Source organism: Pipistrellus hanaki (genome assembly GCF_964339955.1).
Source record: "Pipistrellus hanaki genome assembly, chromosome: 10".
NCBI lineage: Eukaryota > Metazoa > Chordata > Mammalia > Chiroptera > Vespertilionidae > Pipistrellus > Pipistrellus hanaki.
Genome location: NC_140512.1, coordinates 2693267 through 2712577, shown reverse-complemented (window position 1 = coordinate 2712577; position 19311 = coordinate 2693267). Strand labels below are relative to the sequence as shown.

Sequence of the window (19311 nt, the reverse complement as noted above, 5' to 3'; positions counted from 1 at the left end):
GCACGGGCCAGGCTGCTGGCGCACCCACGGGGCCTGCCCAGGGCGACCCCTCAAGGCGAGCCTCCCACGGACACTGCCCGTCTGTCTCCCGGCCTGGCCTTCCGCGTCCTCGGGGGCTTCCGGCGTGTTCCTCACTCCCACAGCATCGGGATGTTGGGGTTTTTAACATGTTTTTATTGATTTCAGAGAGGAAGGGAGAGGGAGGGAGAGACAGAAACATCTATGAGAGCCGGAGCCGGTTTGGCTCAGTGGATAGAGCGTCGGACTACGGACTGAAAGGTCCCGGGTTTGATTCCGGTCAAGGGCATGTACCTTAGTTGCGGGCACATCCCCAGTAGGGGGTGTGCAAGAGGCAACTGGTCGATGTTTCTCTCTCATCGATGTTTCTAGCTCCCTATCCCTCTCCCTTCCTCTCTGTAAAAAATCAATAAAATATACTTAAGAAAATAAAAAAAGAAACATCTATGAGAGAGAAGCATGAATCGGCTGCCCCCTGCATGCCCTCTCCTGGGGTCGAACCTGTAACCTGAACCTGTGCCCTGAGCGGGAATCACACGGGTGACCTCTTGGTGCAACCACTGCGCCACACCAGCGGGGCTGAGCTAGCTAATCCTAAAGCACAAAGAAACGACACTGCCCGGAGCGGACAGACGGCTGTGTCACCCCGGGGCAAACCCAGCTCCGCCCTAAGCCACTGGTGGTTCCATGTGGAGCCCGGCACGGTGGGGGCCACGGGGCCGCCTCACCGCCCCCGCCCGCCCCCCCGCCCGCCCCGCCCGCCCCACCGGCCCCCGCCCCGCTGGCCCCGCCGCCTCACCTTGTGCACTATGAGCTCGTGCGTGCCGTCCGGGAGCGTCCGGCCGTCCTCCTGCATCAGGGGGATGAAGGAGAAGCCGAACAGCTTCTTCTCGCCCTTCTCCTTCGCTGTGGAGAGACAGAGACGGGACGGCGTGTGGCTCAGGGAAGCCCCTGCTGACTCGGCGATGCCCGGGCATCAGGGGAGCTCGGTCTGCAGCAGCCCCCGCACCCCTGCCCGCCCCTTCGGCACAATTTCCATTCCTGACCAACCTGCTTCCTGGGGCTCACTGTCTGAAACGATGGATATTCTCTTTTCATTTGTGTATCACCCATTTCTTTCTGTTTTTTTAATTTAAAGGATTTTTTAAATACATTTTATTGATTTTTTTTATGGAGAGGAAGGGAGAGGGACAGAGAGCTAGAAACATCGATGAGAGAGAAATGTCGATCAGCTGCCTCCTGCACGCCCCCTACTGAGGATGTGCCTGCAACCAAGGTACATGCCCTTGTCCGGAATCGAACCTGGGACCCTTGAGTTCGAAGGCCGATGCTCTATCCACTGAGCCACGCCGGTTAGGGCTCGCCCTTTCCTTATCACAGCCCACCCCCAACGTGGGGATGCAGGCTCCACGGAGGGCAGGTGTCTTCTCTGTTGTGTTTTACTCTAAGCTTGGTGTCTCCAGGAGTGAGTGCCAAGGCCGTAGAAGGTGCTCAAGAAACACCTGTGACTGCACGTGTGAGCGAGGACACGTGAAGTGCAGTGTTTCGCTTGCTCCTCGTGGGAAGGGGTCTCCAGCCCGGCCAGTGGGCCTCGGTGGTTGAGCATCAGCCTAGGAACTAGGAGCTCACAGTCTGATTCCTGGTCAGGGCACAGGCCCTGGGGCCTGTCAGCCACGCTGGAGGTGGTGCTGCCGGCGGGCGTGGAAGCCGGGAGGAGGGCCGGGGTTCTCGGGTGCCTCACTGAGAATCACACGGCCGAGGTGCCGGGATCATGAACCACGTGTGTGGACGAGGAGACAGGTCACACGACGCGAGGTGCATGGCCCAGACCCCCCGGTTCCCGCCGCTGCCTTCCTCCAGACCCGGAGAACGCGTTCGGAGAGCCTGTGTGTTCCCTCCACTCCCTCCTGCATTTATGTATTTTAGTCTTTTACGGATTTTAGAGAGAGAAGGAAAAGGGAGTGAGAGAGACATGGATGTGTTGCTCCATCACGGATGCATTCGTTAGTTGGTTTTTGTGTGTGCCCTGACCGGGAATCTAACCCACAACCTTGGTGTATCCACACGGCGCTCTGACCAAGGAGCCGCCCCGCCAGGGCCTGGAGGCCATTCCTCCCCCCACAGGCGCACGTGGAGCCGGACACGGGGTGCGAAAGCCCAGCTCGGAGACCTGAGGGGCAGTTAGGCATGGTGACCTCGACGGTCAGACACTTCCCTCACAGCTGCCCTGCGTTTAACCCCCGAGAGGACCCTTCCCAGGGCCCCGCCGTCCTGCCTGCCCGGCTCCGGCCGCAGCACGAGGCCGACCCCGAAAATGGAGTGACCACACCGGGTTTTCCTTTCCAATCATTCAGCTCAGCGTGAACCTGGGCACTTGCCGGCATTCTTTACGAAGTGAGCAGCCGTGGTGGCAATCCCCGTCTTTGCCTCAGGGGAGCCCTGGCCCCTGACCCGTCTGCTCATCCCCTCCTGAGAGTGTCCGTTCACCCCGCCCGCTTCTCCTCCGCCTCACCGCTGCTCCTTCCTGAGCTCGGCGTGGCTCCCTCCCTCTCCCCAGACCTCGCTCCGTGGGACCATCCTGGGACACTCCTGTGCTCTCTGGACCAGTGGTTGGCAAACTCTTTAGTCCATGGAGCCAAAGATCAACAGTACAATTGGAATTTCTTTGGAGAGCCGAAAACCGACTTCTGCGCATGGGCCACAAAGTTTCCATCACCCTGCACGTGCATGCCCACGTGGTGTTTTGTGGAAGAGCCACACTCCAGGGGCCAAAGATCCCCCCCTCCACGGGACCCCCCTCCCCGGGACCCCCCCTCCACAGGCCCCCCTCCTCCACGGAACCCCCCTTCCTCCCCGGGACCCCCCTCCACACCCCAGCCGGAGGCGCACTCACTGGAGCAGTGCCGGAACTCGAAGCGGACGTGCGCGCCCCGGAACTGGTCCACGGGGATGGGCAGCTTCAGCAGCTCGGCCCAGCGCGGGCTGTTGTTGTGGTAGAGCACGAAGGAGCGGTACTCGCTGGCCGGCGGCTCCCCGGAGCCGAAGGAGACGAAGTCCTGGCGGGAACGGGAGGTCAGAGGCGGCTGGGAGGGCTGTGAGCGTGGCCGGGATCGCCCTGGGGCCGTCCGCTCTGCACACCGGGCCACGGCTGGGCTCTGCCAGGCTGGGCTCCCAGGGCCCGGGCACCGGTGGGTCTGGAGACGTGGGCGAGGCGGGCCGGGGCACGGCCAGCGTGAAGGTCGAGTCCACGGCGGAGAGCTCGCCGCCCTCCCCCCACGGGGCAGCTCGGGGGCCTGGGCTCACACAGAGCCCTTCCACAGGGAAGCCGGGCCCTCTCCCACCCTCACACCCGGCTCCCGCCTTCCTTTGGCCAAAACGCCAACACGAGGACGATAGGTGTGGTGTTCTGTGTTCGCCAATGGCCACAGGACAGTACTGTCCCCTAAGCTATGGCCAGTGAAGGGGAATGTGAAACGGCTTTCAAATACCGTCCTTACAGAACGGCGCACAGGGGGAAATGACAGACACGGTGAACTAAACACTAAACTGTACAGGCCTTTCGGCTCTTCCACGTTCCCTTCTGAACGGCCTTGTAATGACTGAGTGGACGGACCTCGCCCCGGAGGAGCCCGAGGCGCCGGCCGGAGCCGCCCGGCCCACCCCGCTCACCTTCAGGGTCTGGCCGCCGCCGTCCACCACGAGCATGGTCACCTCCACGTTCCTGGCCACACTCTTGCCGCCCTTCTCGAACTCGCCGCGCTCCACCGTGATGTACAGGTCGTTCCTCATCTCACCTGGGGGGGGGGGGGGGGAGCCGTCTCACTCTGCTCCGGGGCCATCAAGGCCTTCGGGGAGCGCCCCGTCAGGACGCGCAGCTGCCCCCCGCTCCTGTTCCACTTATTCTCCCGGGAAAGGAAGGGCCCCCCTCCTGCCCGGCTCCGCGCCCGCAGGCCGCCTCCGCAGGCCGCAGGCGCAGCCATGAGCGTGTGCCCCAGGGGGGGCCCCTGGGGGTGCGGTGCAAGGCGCTGTCTGATGCCCCCATGTCCCAGTGTTTCCCTCCTGTCATTTATGGGGTGCGGCGGCGACAAGATGACAAGAAGCCTGCCTGACACTTCAGAACACACTCGTGTACTGTAACATCTCTCTCTCTCTCTCCCTCCCTCTCTCTCTCTCCCTCCCTCCCTCCCTCCCTCCCTCTCTCTCTCTCTCTCTCTCTCTCTCCCTCCCCCCCCTCCCCTCCACGCTCTCTAAAAACCAATGGGAAAATATCCTCGGTGGGAATGAACACACAAACAAAAAGCCCATCCCTCGCACGTGGGCGCTGCAGAGGGGGGCCAGGCCCCAGGACAGCGGGCACCTCGCTGGTTAGTCGGTGTGGGAAGAGCCGGGAGTGAGCCTGACTCCACAGACGGTTCCCGTCCCGCACAGGAGCGGACCCACCGGGCAGCACGTCCCAGACAGTGACTCAGGCCCCGGAGCGTCACGTGGCTCCACAGTTTTCCAGGCACCGGCCCGGGCGGCAGTTCAGACACCGGCCCAGAGACCCAGCGGCTGCATTCCCGGTTAATGTGCTTTCTGTATCAGGTCTGCCCGTCCAGTGGGTTCCCAGGGGGTGACACATTCCCTTTTGTTAAAGAGGAAATACCAGGTATTTATAGCGCAGCAGGAAAAGGAGCGAATTACCGCCACGGAGTCACCCGTTCTGTGGGCAGCGTTTTCCGGCCCCGCGCACGGGATGAGGGCTGGGCCCGCGGCACAGGGCCAGGCCAGAGACTCCAGTGTTCTCCCGGCCTCTGGGCGATTCCCACCGGGAGGCCACAGGACGCGGCGCGCGGCGCGGTCGGTCTCCGCTCCAGGTCAGGGCCCCGCTCACAGCGCCTCTCGGCTGTGCCTGGGCCGCTCAGAGCACCTGCCCCTCACGCTGTGGTTTTGACTGTGACCGAGACAACCTGCTTTCTACACACCCCGTGGGCACCCGCAGCCTCTGCATCTGCTCTCTCCACCGTCTTCCTGGTGGAGGAGGGGCTGTGGGGCTCTGAGAAAACACTACCGCTTGGCTTCTGCTTTAAGAGTGTGGATCTCGCCTGGCTGGTGTGGCTCAGTGGACAGAGCATCGGCTTGGGGACTGAAGGGTCTCGGGTTTGATTCGGGTCAAGGGCATGTTCCCAGGTTGCGGGCTCGATTCCCAGTAGGGGGCGTGCAGGAAGCAGCTGATCGACAATTCTCTCTCATCATTGATGTTTCTATTTCTCCCTCTCCCTTCCTCCCTGAAATGAATAAAAATATCCTATATAATAAAAGCCTAATAGGCTGTGTCCAGTCATACGTTCAACCAGTCAAAGTGTAATATACTAATGACATGCTAATTGCTCAACCTCTCGCTATGACGTGCACTGACCACCAGGGGGCAGACGCTCCAATCAGTAAGTTAGCCTGCTGCTGCTGTCGTCCAGCTGATTGTGACTGAGCAAGGAGTGGGCCTAAGCCATCAGTCAGACATCCCCAAGAGCTCCCAGACTGCGAGAGGGTACAGGCTGGGCCGAGAGACCCTCCCACCCCCAAGTGCATGAATTTCGTGCAGCAGGCCTCTAGTATTTTATAAAAAAGAGTGTGAATCTCCTTTTCCCCTCATCTTAAAAAGAATTTAAGTGTAGCTGGTATATAATATTATATGGGTTATATTAGTTTCAGGTGCACAATATAGCAATTTGACATTTTTAAAACGTTACAACATGACCACCCCACTAAAAAGATCACGAACCCCCTTCTCCCCATCTCCTCCACCGAGAAACACTTTCCGGAGTGTGTTTTGGCCACACACACACACACACACACACACACACACACGTATGTCTGGTGACAAAATCCTTCAAGAAAGGTTAAATGTTGCTCAGTAACTTCTCTAAACCTACAGGGCTTCCTCTCAGCAACCTCCCGACACTTCCCGCCTGAGGGGAACATTTTCTGGACACGAGCTCCCTGTTCCCTCTGATCTCAGTCACAAAGACACATGGCCACGCCTCCCAGGACACCTATCCTCACATAATCCAAGCGTAGGCACGTTTAAAACACGGCTGCTTCCTATCACACACAGCAGGTCCCGAGTTGAGTCCTTTCGTCATTAGACTGATGAGATGCCGCAGACACGGAACCTGCTTCTACCCATTGTTCGCCTGCGGGAGAACTGGCTTCGTTATACGTGCTTTTGCCTAAAGTCGCAGAACCCACCGACAACAGTCAGCGAGGGCTTGCTGCGCCTCCTCTCCTCCGTCAGCATCGCCACCTGCACGCTTCAGCATCGGAAAACTGTCTCGAGGGTCAGACACGGACAGAACTCGCCCACGTGCCCCGTGGCTGGTGCCGCGCGAGCCGCTCACCGGGCATGATGATGTTGGAGAAGCCCAGCTTCCTGGTGATGGACACGCCATGGGAAAACACCGACGGGTACTCCCTGCGGATCTGCTCCAGGTCTCCGTGCAGCAGCTGCAGGGCCACGGCCAGGCCTGGAACAGACGAGGGCGCAGGGTCACGGGCCATTTCCGATAACGCAGACAAAACACGCACCGCCGCGTCCAGGGGAGGGACTGGAGCACTGCGCACCTGACTCCCCTGTGAGTCTGTCAACCCGTCACCCCCATAAACTCAGCAAACATTAAGGAAAGCGTGCGTACATGTGGACTGTAGGCAGCATGGGTCGGCGCGGAAACAGCATGTTAAAGGGGACGTGTTGCTGACGGAGGGAAGTTGAAAGTTCAGGGAGAGTTTTTTGAGAAACGGGGATTTCCAACAACAGAAGCCGAAGAATCAGGTGACAATTTTAATTTCACAGAACAGGTCCATCCGTCGGGTTTTACAACCCCTCTTTTTTTCTGGCCGGTAACAGAAGTCCCCAGAATAAGATTGCTAAGGGGAGACCGGGCCCCTTCATCAGAAGAAATGCTCACTACACTGAACTTTTTAACAATCCGCCTAGGTGTTTAAGACCCAACTGTCAGGGGCTGGTCTCTAATTTCCATTCACGGCCCCGTCACCAGTCGATCAGAGTGTGTAACCAGCAGCACCGTTTTTGTGACGCCGCCCAGGAAGGCAGGTGTGGGGCCCATCGCGGGGGGCTCTCAGCTCACAGGAAGTGGGGCGAACCCGCTCTGGACGCGGCGTCCTTTGAAATCCATGAGATTCTGCACTTTCACATAAAAAAAAAATGGCAAGCGCAGCACGATTTATAAGTAGCTGGCGAAATTAATTTCCGACTCGATCAGCCATTTTGCCACCAGCGAACCAAACTGCACAGACCTGGGAATAGCGACAGAAATGCCAAAAGTGGAAAAAGCTCCCAAGCTCGCTGACCACGTGGTAGGGTTCGGCGTGCTGTGCACAGAGCACAGGACACAGCGGCGTGGCCCCGTGGCAACATGACGGTGCTGTCCACAGCCGCCGAGATGCCCACGGCACCCAGGCCCACCCCTGCCCAGGTGGGGGCGGGTGGAGGAGGGAGCCCGGCCTCTGAGCCACCCGAGCGACGAGAATGGCCGGTGGGGAGGCCCTGCGTCCCTGACGGACAGCGGAGGGAGAAGAGCTGCAGCTCTTGGCCACACACCCCTGGGGCAGAATTCCCATCATGCTGAGCGGGGGCAGGGGGCAGCGGACTGTGGCACCAGGGCCACCAGGCCACCAACACCCTCAGTTCTTATCAAGCTCCCGTCGGAATCCCTGCCCGGACGGTGTGGCTCGGCGGTTGAGTGCTGCCCTGTGAACCAGAAGGTCGCGGTTCGATTCCCGGTCAGGGCACATGCCCGGGGTGCAGGCTCGGCCCCTGGCTGGGGTGCCTAACAGAAGAGGCAGCCAACCGATGTTTCTTTTTCACGTCTATGTTTCTCTCCCTCTCCCTTCTCCTCTTTCTAGAAATCAACAAAGACCTTTTTTTACATTAAAAAATAAAGCGAATACATTAGAACAGCGGTTCTCAGCCTTTCTAATGCCGCCGCCCTTTCTAATGCCGCTGGCAGGGTCGCCTAAGGACCATCGGAAAACATGGTTGTTTACATTACGATTCATAACAGCAGCAACATGACAGCTATGAAGTAGCAGCGAAAGGAATGTTATGGTTGGGGTCACACACCATGAGGAGCTGTGTGAAAGGGCAGCGGCATGAGGAAGGTTGAGAACCGCTGCCCTAGAAGCATATATGTTATCTGGGCCCATGCCTGGCCGGAGAGAACGTGGGGCTATATCCTGGCTGTGTCCACAGGGAGGCCAGCACGGGGTCTCCGGTCATGAAGCCGGACGTCTGGCCGGGGTGCCGCCGAGGGAGACAGCACCGCTGGGAGGGGACTCCACGGAGCCACTGCCAGGAGCTCGGGGCCGAGAGCCGAGGGCAGGCGCTGGGCAGGCTCAGGGAGAGACAGGAGGGGTCAGCCCTGGAGGCTGAGGGGCAGTGTGTGCCTTACACGATGGGGTGAGCAGAGGGCAGAGGAGTCACGCCTGACAGCTGAGGGCGGAGAATGTGTGTGTATGTGTGATATGCATGTATGCGTGATTTGTACATACGTGTGTATATACAACTCTTGAAGATTGTAACAATTCAGTAACATTAGATGTCTATATATATAGAATATGCATATATACACAAAAACTATTTTTAAACCCCTATATATTTATATATATGCAAAGAATGAATACATACGTATGTGTATATAAGTGCACACACACCAAAAAAACAAACAAAAAAACAGAAATCAAGAAGGATAAAACAAATATAGAAAAATGTTCGCCTTTGAGAAATCAGAAATTCTTTGTACTCTTCTTGCAACATTTCTGCAAGTCAAATTAACTAAAAACAAAGACTTTAAAAGAGCAGTTTCATAATCAGAAAATCCCAGAGGTGAGCCCGAAGGACGCACGCTGCATGCCTGGCCCATAGGTGGCACCAACAAGCACACTTCCAAGGTTAGAAAGCAGTTTCTGGAGGCGTGGACGATCCGACTCTGCAGACACAGAGCCACACGGTTCAGTCACAGCGACTCAAGGACCACATGGCACATGAGGCGAGGTTGCCCAATGCCCCCCTGCACCCTCCACACACACACACACACACACACACACACACGCACACACGCACACACACACACAGTCCATGTCTCCCAAAGCCTGCTCTCAGCTCAGCCAGCCACACCCACCGCAGGCCGTGCAGGGAGGGAAACCGCCCTCCGGGTGTGGGCTCCGACCCCCGCCTCCCTCTGCCCTGGGGGGGGGGGGGCGCGGTGCTGGCAGGACGGCCTCCACGCACATCCTCACTCACGCACAGACCAAACTCGCGCACGTGGTCCTTCCCGCTGTGAGCGACGTGTGCAGAGTACAGGAAGCGGTTTCATAACCAGGAGACCGGAGGGAGAGATTCCGAAGTCTCTCTCAGGACACGCGGAGCCGAGCCAGTGGCTCTGACACGCGGTGTTTCCTGTCACAGGGCCGGCCTCGGGCACTCGCCCTGGCTCAGCGCCCTCCGCATGCCGTCCCAGGTGACACTCACGGCCGCCAGCTGCTCCCAGAACCGCAGCCAGGGTCACCGTCGCACACAGCTTTAGTCTCAAATTCTTACCGGAGGACGTCTGGGTTTTTTAAAATACATTTGTATTGATTTCAGAGAGGAAGAGAGAGAGAGAAACATCCATGATGAGAGAGAATCGGGGATCGGCTGCCTCCTGCACGCCCCCCACTGGGGATCACGTCTACCACCTGTGCATGTGCCCTGACCTCCTTGTTCATTGGTCGGTGCTTGCCCACTGGGCCACACCGGCCAGGCAGAGCAGAGCTTAGGAAATTTGAACTTAACTGAACTTAGCATCCAAGAGGTGTGCCAACTCCGTGGTTTTCATTTTGGTCTTTCAGAGTTCCCCGGGCCACTAGCAATGACCTCCCGGCTTCCAAGCACAGCGGAGGCGGTGCTTAATGTCCCTTTGCAACTCGAACCTCAGGCCGAGAGGGAGTCCCTTTGCGCCTGGAGCGCACCGGACCACAGCTCCGAGGGGGAGGAGGGCGGCGGCCAAGCTTAGAGGAAACCGGGTGGCAGAACGTTCTTTCCAAACTCGCTTCCAGGTTCTCTCCTTCTCCTTTCTTAGCTCCGACGGCCCCAGCGCCGCAGGGGGGCGCGGAAAGCACTGCCTGGAAGCGTCTGACGGCCCCGTTCCTTTTCCACCGACAGCGCCACGTCCACAGGGAAAACCGCGCAGGCAACGCGACCCCCGCGGGGGCGGCCTGAGCACCGGCTCCCGCTTCCCGCCGCGGTCCCGTGGGCGCTGCGCCGCCCCCGTGAGTAACCCATCGGCGAGCCCCCGTCAGGAACGGCCCGCGGCGCCCGCACCCCAGGCTGACGGCGCTCGACAGCCGCCCGGAGCCCGAGGGGACCGCGTCCCGGGGACAGTTTTCAGAACGGACCGGGCGGGCTCTGACACAGGGGGACTCCCTGGGTCCGGGACCCCCGGGACCAGGTCTCTTTCCCTCTTTCCACGATGCCACCGGCTCCGAGCAGAAAAGGGACCTCCCGGGAGCGAAGCTGCCGAGGCTCGCCGGCCGCTCTCACCGGGACTCCGGCAGGAGTCAGCGGCCGGTGGACTGTGAACAGACCAAGCTCCGCCCGGCCGGCCGGCAGGGCTCAGGGGCTGGGCGTCCACCTGTGCACCAGGAGGTCCCGGTTCGAGTCCCGGTTGGGGCACATGCCCGGATGGCGGGCTCGATCCCCAGGAAGGGGGCGTGCAGGAGGCAGCAGATCCAGAATTCTCTCCTCATTGGTGGTTCTCTCTCTCTCCCTCTCCCTTCCTCTCTGAAAAACAACAATCAATAAACATGTTTAAGAAACAACAGAGTGAGCGCCCGCCCAGGAAACAGACTCTGCCCCTTCCTTCCTGGAGCTCCTGCGATCGCCATCCCGCCTCTGAGCACACGCATGACCTCAGGCTGGTCCTGCGGGGAGCCGGCCCGGCCCGCAGCACGCCCGCCTCGGGCACATCACAGGGCGTGAGGCCGCAGACACGGTCCCTCCCGCCTCCCGGGAGCCGGAGGGGAAAGCTGACCTCACCGCGCCCCGCAGCCCAGCACGCCGGCCGCCAGCTCTGGGGCGGGGCTCTGGCCGGACTGACCCCGAGTTCTTGTTTCTCTGGGGTCCGCCTGGCCCAGCAGGGCGGGCGCGGGTGCGAGAGGAAAGGGCTGAATGAAATCCTGGCTTTCCTGATGGCGGGCCAGCTGGACTGTCACACACACACCCTTCCGTCTCCGCAACACGCCTTCGGCCCAGGACAGGGCTGCATGGGATGGAGGGCCCCTCGTGGCAGAGAAAGCACACGCTGCAGTCTCCTGTGGCTTTCCTCTTGGTGTGTGTGTGTGTGTGTGCGTGTGCATGTGTATATGGGTGTTTGTGTGTTTTTGTGCATGTTTGTGTGTATATGTGTGTATGTTTGTGTGTATGTGTGTGCGTATGTATATACGTATTTGTGTGTTTGTGTGCATGTTTGTGTGCGTGCATGTGTATATACGTACGTATTTGTGTGTGTTGTGTGCATGTTTGTATGTGTGTGTGTTTGTGTGCATGTTTGTGTTTGTGTGCATGTGTGTGTGTGTGTGTGTGTGTGTGTGTGGTCTTTTGCTTCAACACTGTGTGAAGGGGGAGGGCACTAACAACATTCACCAAGCTTGTCTGCTGAGCAGGCTCAGGGCATGGCCGCCTGAGCCGCATTATGGCGCATGGTCCAGGCTACATGTGTGACTGGGACAAGGCTGTGGACCATGTGATGTAGCTTACCAGCCAGTGCCATGTGTCAGGCCCCTCTGAACGAGATGCACATGTTACCTACATGACACTGCAGCCAACATGGTTCTAAGCCACGTCTGCCCTGGGCATGTGAGTTCCCAGAAGCTGCGTTCCCGCCCTCCCAGGGCCCTCGGTGCCCCCGGCCTCTCCCCACAGGGACCGGGGGCCGTGCACTGCCATCTGGTTTCCGGGACCGGTCACACGCAGAGGCCAAGGCTGGATGCTCCTGAGCAAACGCTTCAAGCCCGAACAGAACCCTTTACAGAGAGAGCACAGAGCATGCTGCCCATCACAGCACAGATGCCGCTCGGAGGAGAGCGCTGACTGAGCGTTCTAAAGTTAGGGAGTGGACAGAGGGAAAAAGGCAGGCCATTTCCTTCCGATGCAGACATCAATGAGAGCACCTGAATGAGGGGTCTCGGGAGAGCCAGCCAGCCCCCCACACTCACCCTCCTGGGGCCCCCACACTCACCCCCTGGAGCCGGCCAGGCCCCCACTCACCCGCGTTGGAGCCGGTCAGGTTGTAGCGCGCGTTCAGCTTCTTGATGATGTTCTCGTGGATCTGGTGCCACTCACTCTCCGTGTTGCACCTGGGACATGGCTCCGTCAGCATGGGGCCGGGAGCAGGGACGCCCAGCCCAGCCCGCAGGGACACCCGGCCCGGCCCGCAGGGACGCCCGGCCCGGCCCGCAGGGATGCCCGGCCCGGCCCGCAGGGACGCCCAGCCTGCGGCTCTGCCCTCACCACCCAGCGTTGTCCTCCCGCCGCCCAGCAGCTCCCGCAGCCCCTGGCGGTGACGTCGGTCAGCACAGGCACCCCAAGACCAGGAGGTGTACGATCCTGTATGAGTGCCCCCAGGCCTCACACCCCAGCCACTGGGTGGAGAGCTCAGATTCTCACGGCCACACCCCTGGGCGGTGAGAGGACACACCTGACACCCCACCTGGTCAACCAGGGGCTCAGCTGCCAGACTTGTCCACTCCACCCCGGTCTCAGGAATGCATGCCCTCTTCCCCGGGGGCCGCTCTGAGCCCCCGCTGTGTACCTCCTCTCCCCGGGATCTGCTCTGAGCCCCTGCTGTGTACCTCCTCTCCCCGGGATCTGCTCTGAGCCCCTGCTGTGTACCTCCTCTCCCCGGGATCTGCTCTGAGCCCCTGTTGTGTACCTCCTCTCCCCGGGATCTGCTCTGAGCCCCTGTTGTGTACCTCCTCTCCCCGGGATCTGCTCTGAGCCCCTGTTGTGTACCTCCTCTCCCTGGGATCTGCTCTGAGCCCCTGCTGTGTACCTCCTCTCCCCGGGATCTGCTCTGAGCCCCTGTTGTGTACCTCCTCTCCCTGGGATCTGCTCTGAGCCCCTGTTGTGTACCTCCTCTCCCCGGGATCTGCTCTGAGCCCCTGCTGTGTACCTCCTCTCCCCGGGATCTGCTCTGAGCCCCTGTTGTGTACCTCCTCTCCCCGGGATCTGCTCTGAGCCCCTGTTGTGTACCTCCTCTCCCCGGGATCTGCTCTGAGCCCCTGTTGTGTACCTCCTCTCCCCGGGATCTGCTCTGAGCCCCTGCTGTGTACCTCCTCTCCCCGGGATCTGCTCTGAGCCCCTGTTGTGTACCTCCTCTCCCTGGGATCTGCTCTGAGCCCCTGTTGTGTACCTCCTCTCCCCGGGATCTGCTCTGAGCCCCTGTTGTGTACCTCCTCTCCCTGGGATCTGCTCTGAGCCCCTGCTGTGTACCTCCTCTCCCCGGGATCTGCTCTGAGCCCCTGTTGTGTACCTCCTCTCCCTGGGATCTGCTCTGAGCCCCTGCTGTGTACCTCCTCTCCCCGGAATCTGCTCTGAGCCCCTGCTGTGTACCTCCTCTCCCTTGGGGCTGCTCTGAGCACCCCTCTGAGTGTCAGCTCTGTGTCAGAGCCCATTGGGAGGTGCTCACAGTGAGAGATCCAAAACCAGGTGCATTTTAAAAATCAATTTCGGATGTGGAATGGCCACGGACTTTCTTACTGCCACGTTATGAGCTGAACTTGAACTGTGCCCCTCACCCCCCAAAGAAGAGATAACGGAGAGCCCTCGCCCTACTCTCTCAGAACGTGACCGTACTTGAAAACCAGAAGCCCGGTTCAGGCCCGGCAGTTGGACATCCTTCTAGCAATCCAGGACTACTGGCTCCTAACTGCTCGCCTGCCTTCCTGCCTGTCTGCCTGATCACCCCTAACTGCCTCTGCCTCGGCCCCTGCTGCCGCGGCTTTGTCCGCAAGGACGTCTGGCTGTCTGGTCTAATTAACATATCACGCTTTTATTATTACAGATGGTCTTTACAAAAGTAACCAAGGTAAAGTGAGGTCCGTAGACGGGCCCCAGCAGGTCCTGGCTCCCGGGCCCAGCCCTGCGCCCGCCCCCCGGGCAGCCTCTTACATGTACACCTTCAGGATGAGGTCGTCCTTGGTCTCCCCGGTCAGCAGGTCGGCGATGCTGAGCACCGCGCAGCCAAAGGGGCGCCGGTACTGGACGCCACAAGCATTCTTCTTCTCGCCCGCCCCCATGCGACCTGCCCGCGGGAGCAGACGTGGCCAGGGTCACGGGCCCAGCCTCACCAGGCGCACACCCCATCATCGTGTCCTTGGCCACGGGAAGGACACGGGTTTGGGGCGACAGGAGATGCCGCTGCAGCCCGGGGCCCTCCTCCGCAACCACCTCGCCCTGACCTCGAGCACGCCGCTCACTCTGGGCGCCCGGCCATGGAGGAGACCCGAGGACCGGGCCGGCCCACACCGGGACCCGAGGTCCTGCAAAGGCGCCCGGAGGCCCTGGCCCTCATGCAGAAAGTGCCTCTTCCAGGACATGTGCCTGGTTGTGGATTCGAACCCGGCTCCAGGAGACAACTGATCCACGATTCTCTCTCACATCCATGCCTCTCTCTCTCTCACTCTCTCTCCTCTTCCCTCCTCCCGTCCATTATCTAAAAAAAAAAAAAAAAAAAAAAAAAAAAAAGGAAAAAATATCCTCACTCCTTGGAAGAGGATAAAAAAAAAAAAAAAAAGATGGCCAAAACCGGTGTGGCTCAGTGAATAGTGCCTGCGGACTGAAAGGTCCCTGGTTCGATTCCGGTCCAGGGCATGTACCTTGGTTGTGGGCACATCCCCAATAGGGGGTGTGCAAGAGGCAGCTGATCGATGATTCTCTCTCATCACTGATGTTTCTAACTCTCTATCCCTCTCTCTTCCTCTCTGTAAAAAATCAATAAAATATATATTCTTTTTAAAAAGATGAATACAAAATTGTTGAATCAAATATGGTCAGGGAGCCCCATGACACAGAAACAACAAACTCCGCGAGTACCGATGGCGAGAAGAGTGTGCGGGGAGCGGGCCGCGCGGGGGCGTGGGGCGGCCAGGGGGCCAGCCCGGGTTCTGGGGTTCTGGAGCACAGCTCCAGCTCTGACGTCTCTCTGATTCAGGCAGCGGGCAAGTCCCAGGACAGAGGCCTCGGGCCTGCCTTCCCCGGGGTCCCCCGCAGCCCACCTACCGATGCGGATGATGTGCACGGTGATGTACACGTCCCTGCGAAGCTCGCCACTGCCCAGGTCCTGCCAACACAGAGCCCGTCACTGCCCCGCGCCCGGCCGGGGAGCGAGCGAGGGCCCGCACACCCTGCCCTCCCGCGGAAAACAGACAACACAGAGCTGCGCCCCACCGCAATGCCACTGTGGGCATCCCCCGGAGAGAGGAAAAACGCTAACTTCAGAAGGTACGGACACCCCCGTGCTCCCTGCGGGGCCGGCAGGAAGATCCACGCTGTGGGCGCGGCCTCGGGCGGTGAACAGGTGGGCACGGAGGGAGGAGGTCAGAGAGAGAAAAGAGGGGAATGGAGCCAGCCGCAACAACACAGCTGGGCCTGGAGCGTATGACGCTGAGTGAGACAAGTCAGAGAACACCCACACCGCACGGCCGCACGGGTGTGTGGGATCCAAACGAAGGAGAACAATTAATGAACAAAACGAGCCGAAACCGGTGTGGCTCAGTGGATAGAGCGTCGAACTGCGGACTGAAGGGTCCCAGGTTTTATTCCGGTCAAGGGCATGTGCCTTGGTTGCGGGCACATCCCCAGTGGGGGGTGTGCAGGAGGCAGCTGGTCGACATTTCTCTCTTATCGATCTTTTTAACTTTCTATCCCTCTCTCTTCCTCTCTGTTAAAAATCAATAAAATATGTTTTAAAAATAAAAATTAAAAAAAATAAACAAAACGAAGCAGAAGCAGACCCTCGGAGACAGAGAAGCTGATGGCTGCCAGTGGGGCAGGGGAAGGGAGATGGACATAAGAACACACCAATAACGAGCTCACAAGGCCACCAGCGCCCACAAACACAAAGCTTTGAAGATGTCAGAGGGCAGCATGAAGAAATGAGAGCTGTGTCTCACCATGTTGTGACTGGTGACTTTTAAAGATTTACTGGACTTTCCGTAGTACCTTTCTAAATGAGGTTAGGTGTTTATTCCCCCAAAAAATCAACAGAGATACTTTTAATGGCATTTCTGTAATGGGAGCATATAGTTTACATCCTGTTCTAAAAATATGATAGTGGCCCGGCTGGTGTGGCTCAGTGGTTGAGTGTTGACCTATGAGTCAGGAGGTCACGGTTTGATTCCTGGTCAGGGCACATGCCCGGGTTGCAAGCTCCATCCCCAGAAGGGGGCGTGCAGGAGGCAGCCGATCCATGATTCTCTCTCAGCATTGATGTTTCTCTCTCTCTCTCTCTCTCTCTCTCTCTCTTTCTCCCTTCCTCTCTGAAGTCCATACAAATACTACAGCGGACTTTCCTGAAGGCTTACTGATGTCACATGACAGTTCAAGGGAAAGCCCTCTCTCACGTCAACCTCTCCCTCACTCACTCTCACTTCGAGCCACAGCCCAGCCAACACCAGCGCTGCCAGCCCTGCGCCCGGTGAGAGTGTGACCGGCTCCAGTGCCCCCGAGGAGCACAGGGGCGAGCGGGTCCGAGGCCCGGGCATCACCCCTGGCCTTTGCGTGTGGTTCACAAAGTTTGAGCCACCCCCGGTCTCTGCTCACAGAGACCCACGCCCCCTCGTGCCACCAGCGCCGCGGGCGGGCGGCCCACTCACCACGAAGAGCGAGCAGTGCCGCTCCGGCTTGTCGGGGGCCTTGGGCAGCCCGCTCCGGTTCAGCCGCAGGAAGAAGCGCTCGCTGCAAGAGAGGAAGGAAGGTCAGCGTCTCGGAGGCTGTCTGGTCGCTCGGACAGACGGAAGGACGGACGGGGCACTTCCCCCGGGCTCCACACCCTTACGATCACCCCTGTGACATCGGCGCTTTTCTAGAAAACGGAAGCGCCCCCGAGACAGCCACTGCTGGCTTCACTTCGGACGAAACCGGCGAAGCAGCAGCCGCAGAGCCGAGAACGGGAACACACGTGCGGACAAAACCGACTTTGAATGTATGGAAGCGTGCCCCTGGATCTCACAGGACTTCATGAACCGGTGCCACCCCAGTTCCTTCCGAAAGAATTGTCATAAACTGCCGAAGCCGGTTTGGCTCAGTGGATAGAGCGTCGGCCTGCGGACTGAAAGGTCCCGGGTTCGATTCCGGTCAAGGGCATGTAACTTGGTTGTGGGCACATCCTCAATAGGGGGTGTGCAAGAGACAGCTGATCGATATTTCTCTCTCATCAATGTTTCTAGCTTTCTATCCCTCTCTGTAAAAACTCAATAAAACATATTTTTTTAAAAACTGTCATGAACTTCTGAGAGATCAGGTTTCGATGCCAGGTGCTATTATGGGGAGGAGGGTCAAACCCAGAGGTCAGGTGGCTGCTGGTAGCAGCGCGGAGGCCGGGCGTGGGGGCACCTCGGGGCGGGCGGTGAAGGTCTCCCCGCTGTCCGTGCCTGCGGCTCCCGGGAAAGGCCTGGAGCTCTTTCACCGAGAGAGAAAGCGCATCACTCTTTAAGGAGAAGCTATGCTTAGAGGAAACGCACAAACATTCATCCTGCGGTGAGTGAACCACACTTTAGAAATCACATCATTTGGTAGGTGCTGTGCTCAACTTTAAAAAACAAATGTTTAGGAGGTCTGAGGCACACACACACACACCCATTCTAGGTTTCCACTAACGATGAAAGCCTGCCCCGGACAGCCGCAGCAGTGAGCCTCGGAGCCCGGGGAAGGAGGAAAGAGCGGGTGTGCACACAGCACACGGAAATGTCCGCCAGTGCTCCGCTCCGAACGCCAATGGGAAGGTCTCCTGGTGTCGCCTGATCCAGGTGGACCAGGATGAGGTAACTACACACTGGGAATATGAGAACCACCACGTGCTGCCTTGACAAACGAGCAGACGTGGAGCTCTTCGATTTTCCCTGAACGTCCACACAAAGTGGTTCACACAGCCCGATAGCCAGTCCCTTTTCACCCGAGAGCAATCCTACAGCCCCTTTGCGTTCCCCCTAACTTCCCCACCCATCGTCCTGTCTAACTTCCCCACCCATCGTCCTGTCTAACGTTCAGGGAGCCTCCACATAGTAGGAAGCGTAGACACCACAGGGTCCTACCAGTGAGGAAGTGGGGCTGAGAGAAGAATGCGTGCCACGTCATCTGATCCACGCCTGACTGAGACCTGGGTCATCTGGTCTATGCGCACCCATGGCCCGGGTCACCTGGTCCTCACTGACCCGTGACTCAGGCCTTCTGGTCCATGACCACAGGGAACCCAGGTTGTCTGATCCACGCCCAACTGCAATCCGGGTCATCAGGTCCACGCCTGCCCAGGACCCAGGTCACCTGGTCAGCGCCCACCCGGGACCGGGCCCCGGGGCCCTGGGACGCAGTCACCTGATGGGGCGGTTCTCCCTGCTGTCGAAGAGCGAGAAGATGACCTCGAGCTCCTCGCCCAGGTTGGAGCACATGAGGCTCTTGAGCTGCACGAAGAGGTGGTGGCTGCTGGCCTGCGCCGGCGCGTCCTTCTTCCGGTGCCGGTGCTCCATCTGAGGGCACCACGAACACGGGTCAGTCAGGGGGCGGTGGGAGCTGCGGGGTGACCTGCTGTCCTGTGCGGGGCAGGTGTCCCCAGCCCACAACGGGGTCACCTCCCGACACGCTGGCCGTCAGTGGAAAACAGCCCACGTCAAAACTGCATTGATGCCCGGCCGAGTGGCTCAGTAGTTGAGCATCGACTTATGAACCAGGAGGTCAGGGTTCAATGCCCAGTCAGGGCATGTGCCCGGGTTGTAGGCTCGATCCCCAGTGTGGGGTGTGCAGGAGGCAGAACCAATCCATGGTTCTCTCTCATCATTGATGTTTCTATCTCTCCCTCTCCCTTCCTCTCTGAAATCAATAAGAAGTATATTTTTTTAAAAATGCACTGAATACATCTAACCTACCGAACACCACAGCTGAGCCTGGCCCGCCTTAAACTGCTCAGAACACGTACATGGGGCCTACAGTGGGGCCAGTATTTTGAGTTTCATCCCCAGATTAATCACATTCCTCTACTTCTCCCA

The 19311-nt window shown here is 59.1% G+C and overlaps 1 protein-coding gene across 3 annotated transcripts in view; it reads right to left on the bottom strand.

Moving 5' to 3' along the window:
* Positions 1 to 19311, bottom strand: part of DOCK4 (dedicator of cytokinesis 4) — a 165242-nt gene that overhangs the window by 58562 nt on the left and 87369 nt on the right. For all 3 annotated transcript variants that reach the window (XM_084897150.1, XM_084897152.1, XM_084897151.1), the window contains exons 8-16: positions 18644 to 18795; positions 16927 to 17008; positions 15332 to 15392; positions 14222 to 14354; positions 12320 to 12408; positions 6396 to 6521; positions 3688 to 3812; positions 2912 to 3074; positions 818 to 924 (exon numbers count right to left, since the gene is read on the bottom strand). In XM_084897150.1, coding sequence (XP_084753276.1) covers positions 818 to 924; positions 2912 to 3074; positions 3688 to 3812; positions 6396 to 6521; positions 12320 to 12408; positions 14222 to 14354; positions 15332 to 15392; positions 16927 to 17008; positions 18644 to 18795 — 1038 coding nt within the window. The remainder of the gene's footprint in view (positions 1 to 817; positions 925 to 2911; positions 3075 to 3687; positions 3813 to 6395; positions 6522 to 12319; positions 12409 to 14221; positions 14355 to 15331; positions 15393 to 16926; positions 17009 to 18643; positions 18796 to 19311) is intronic.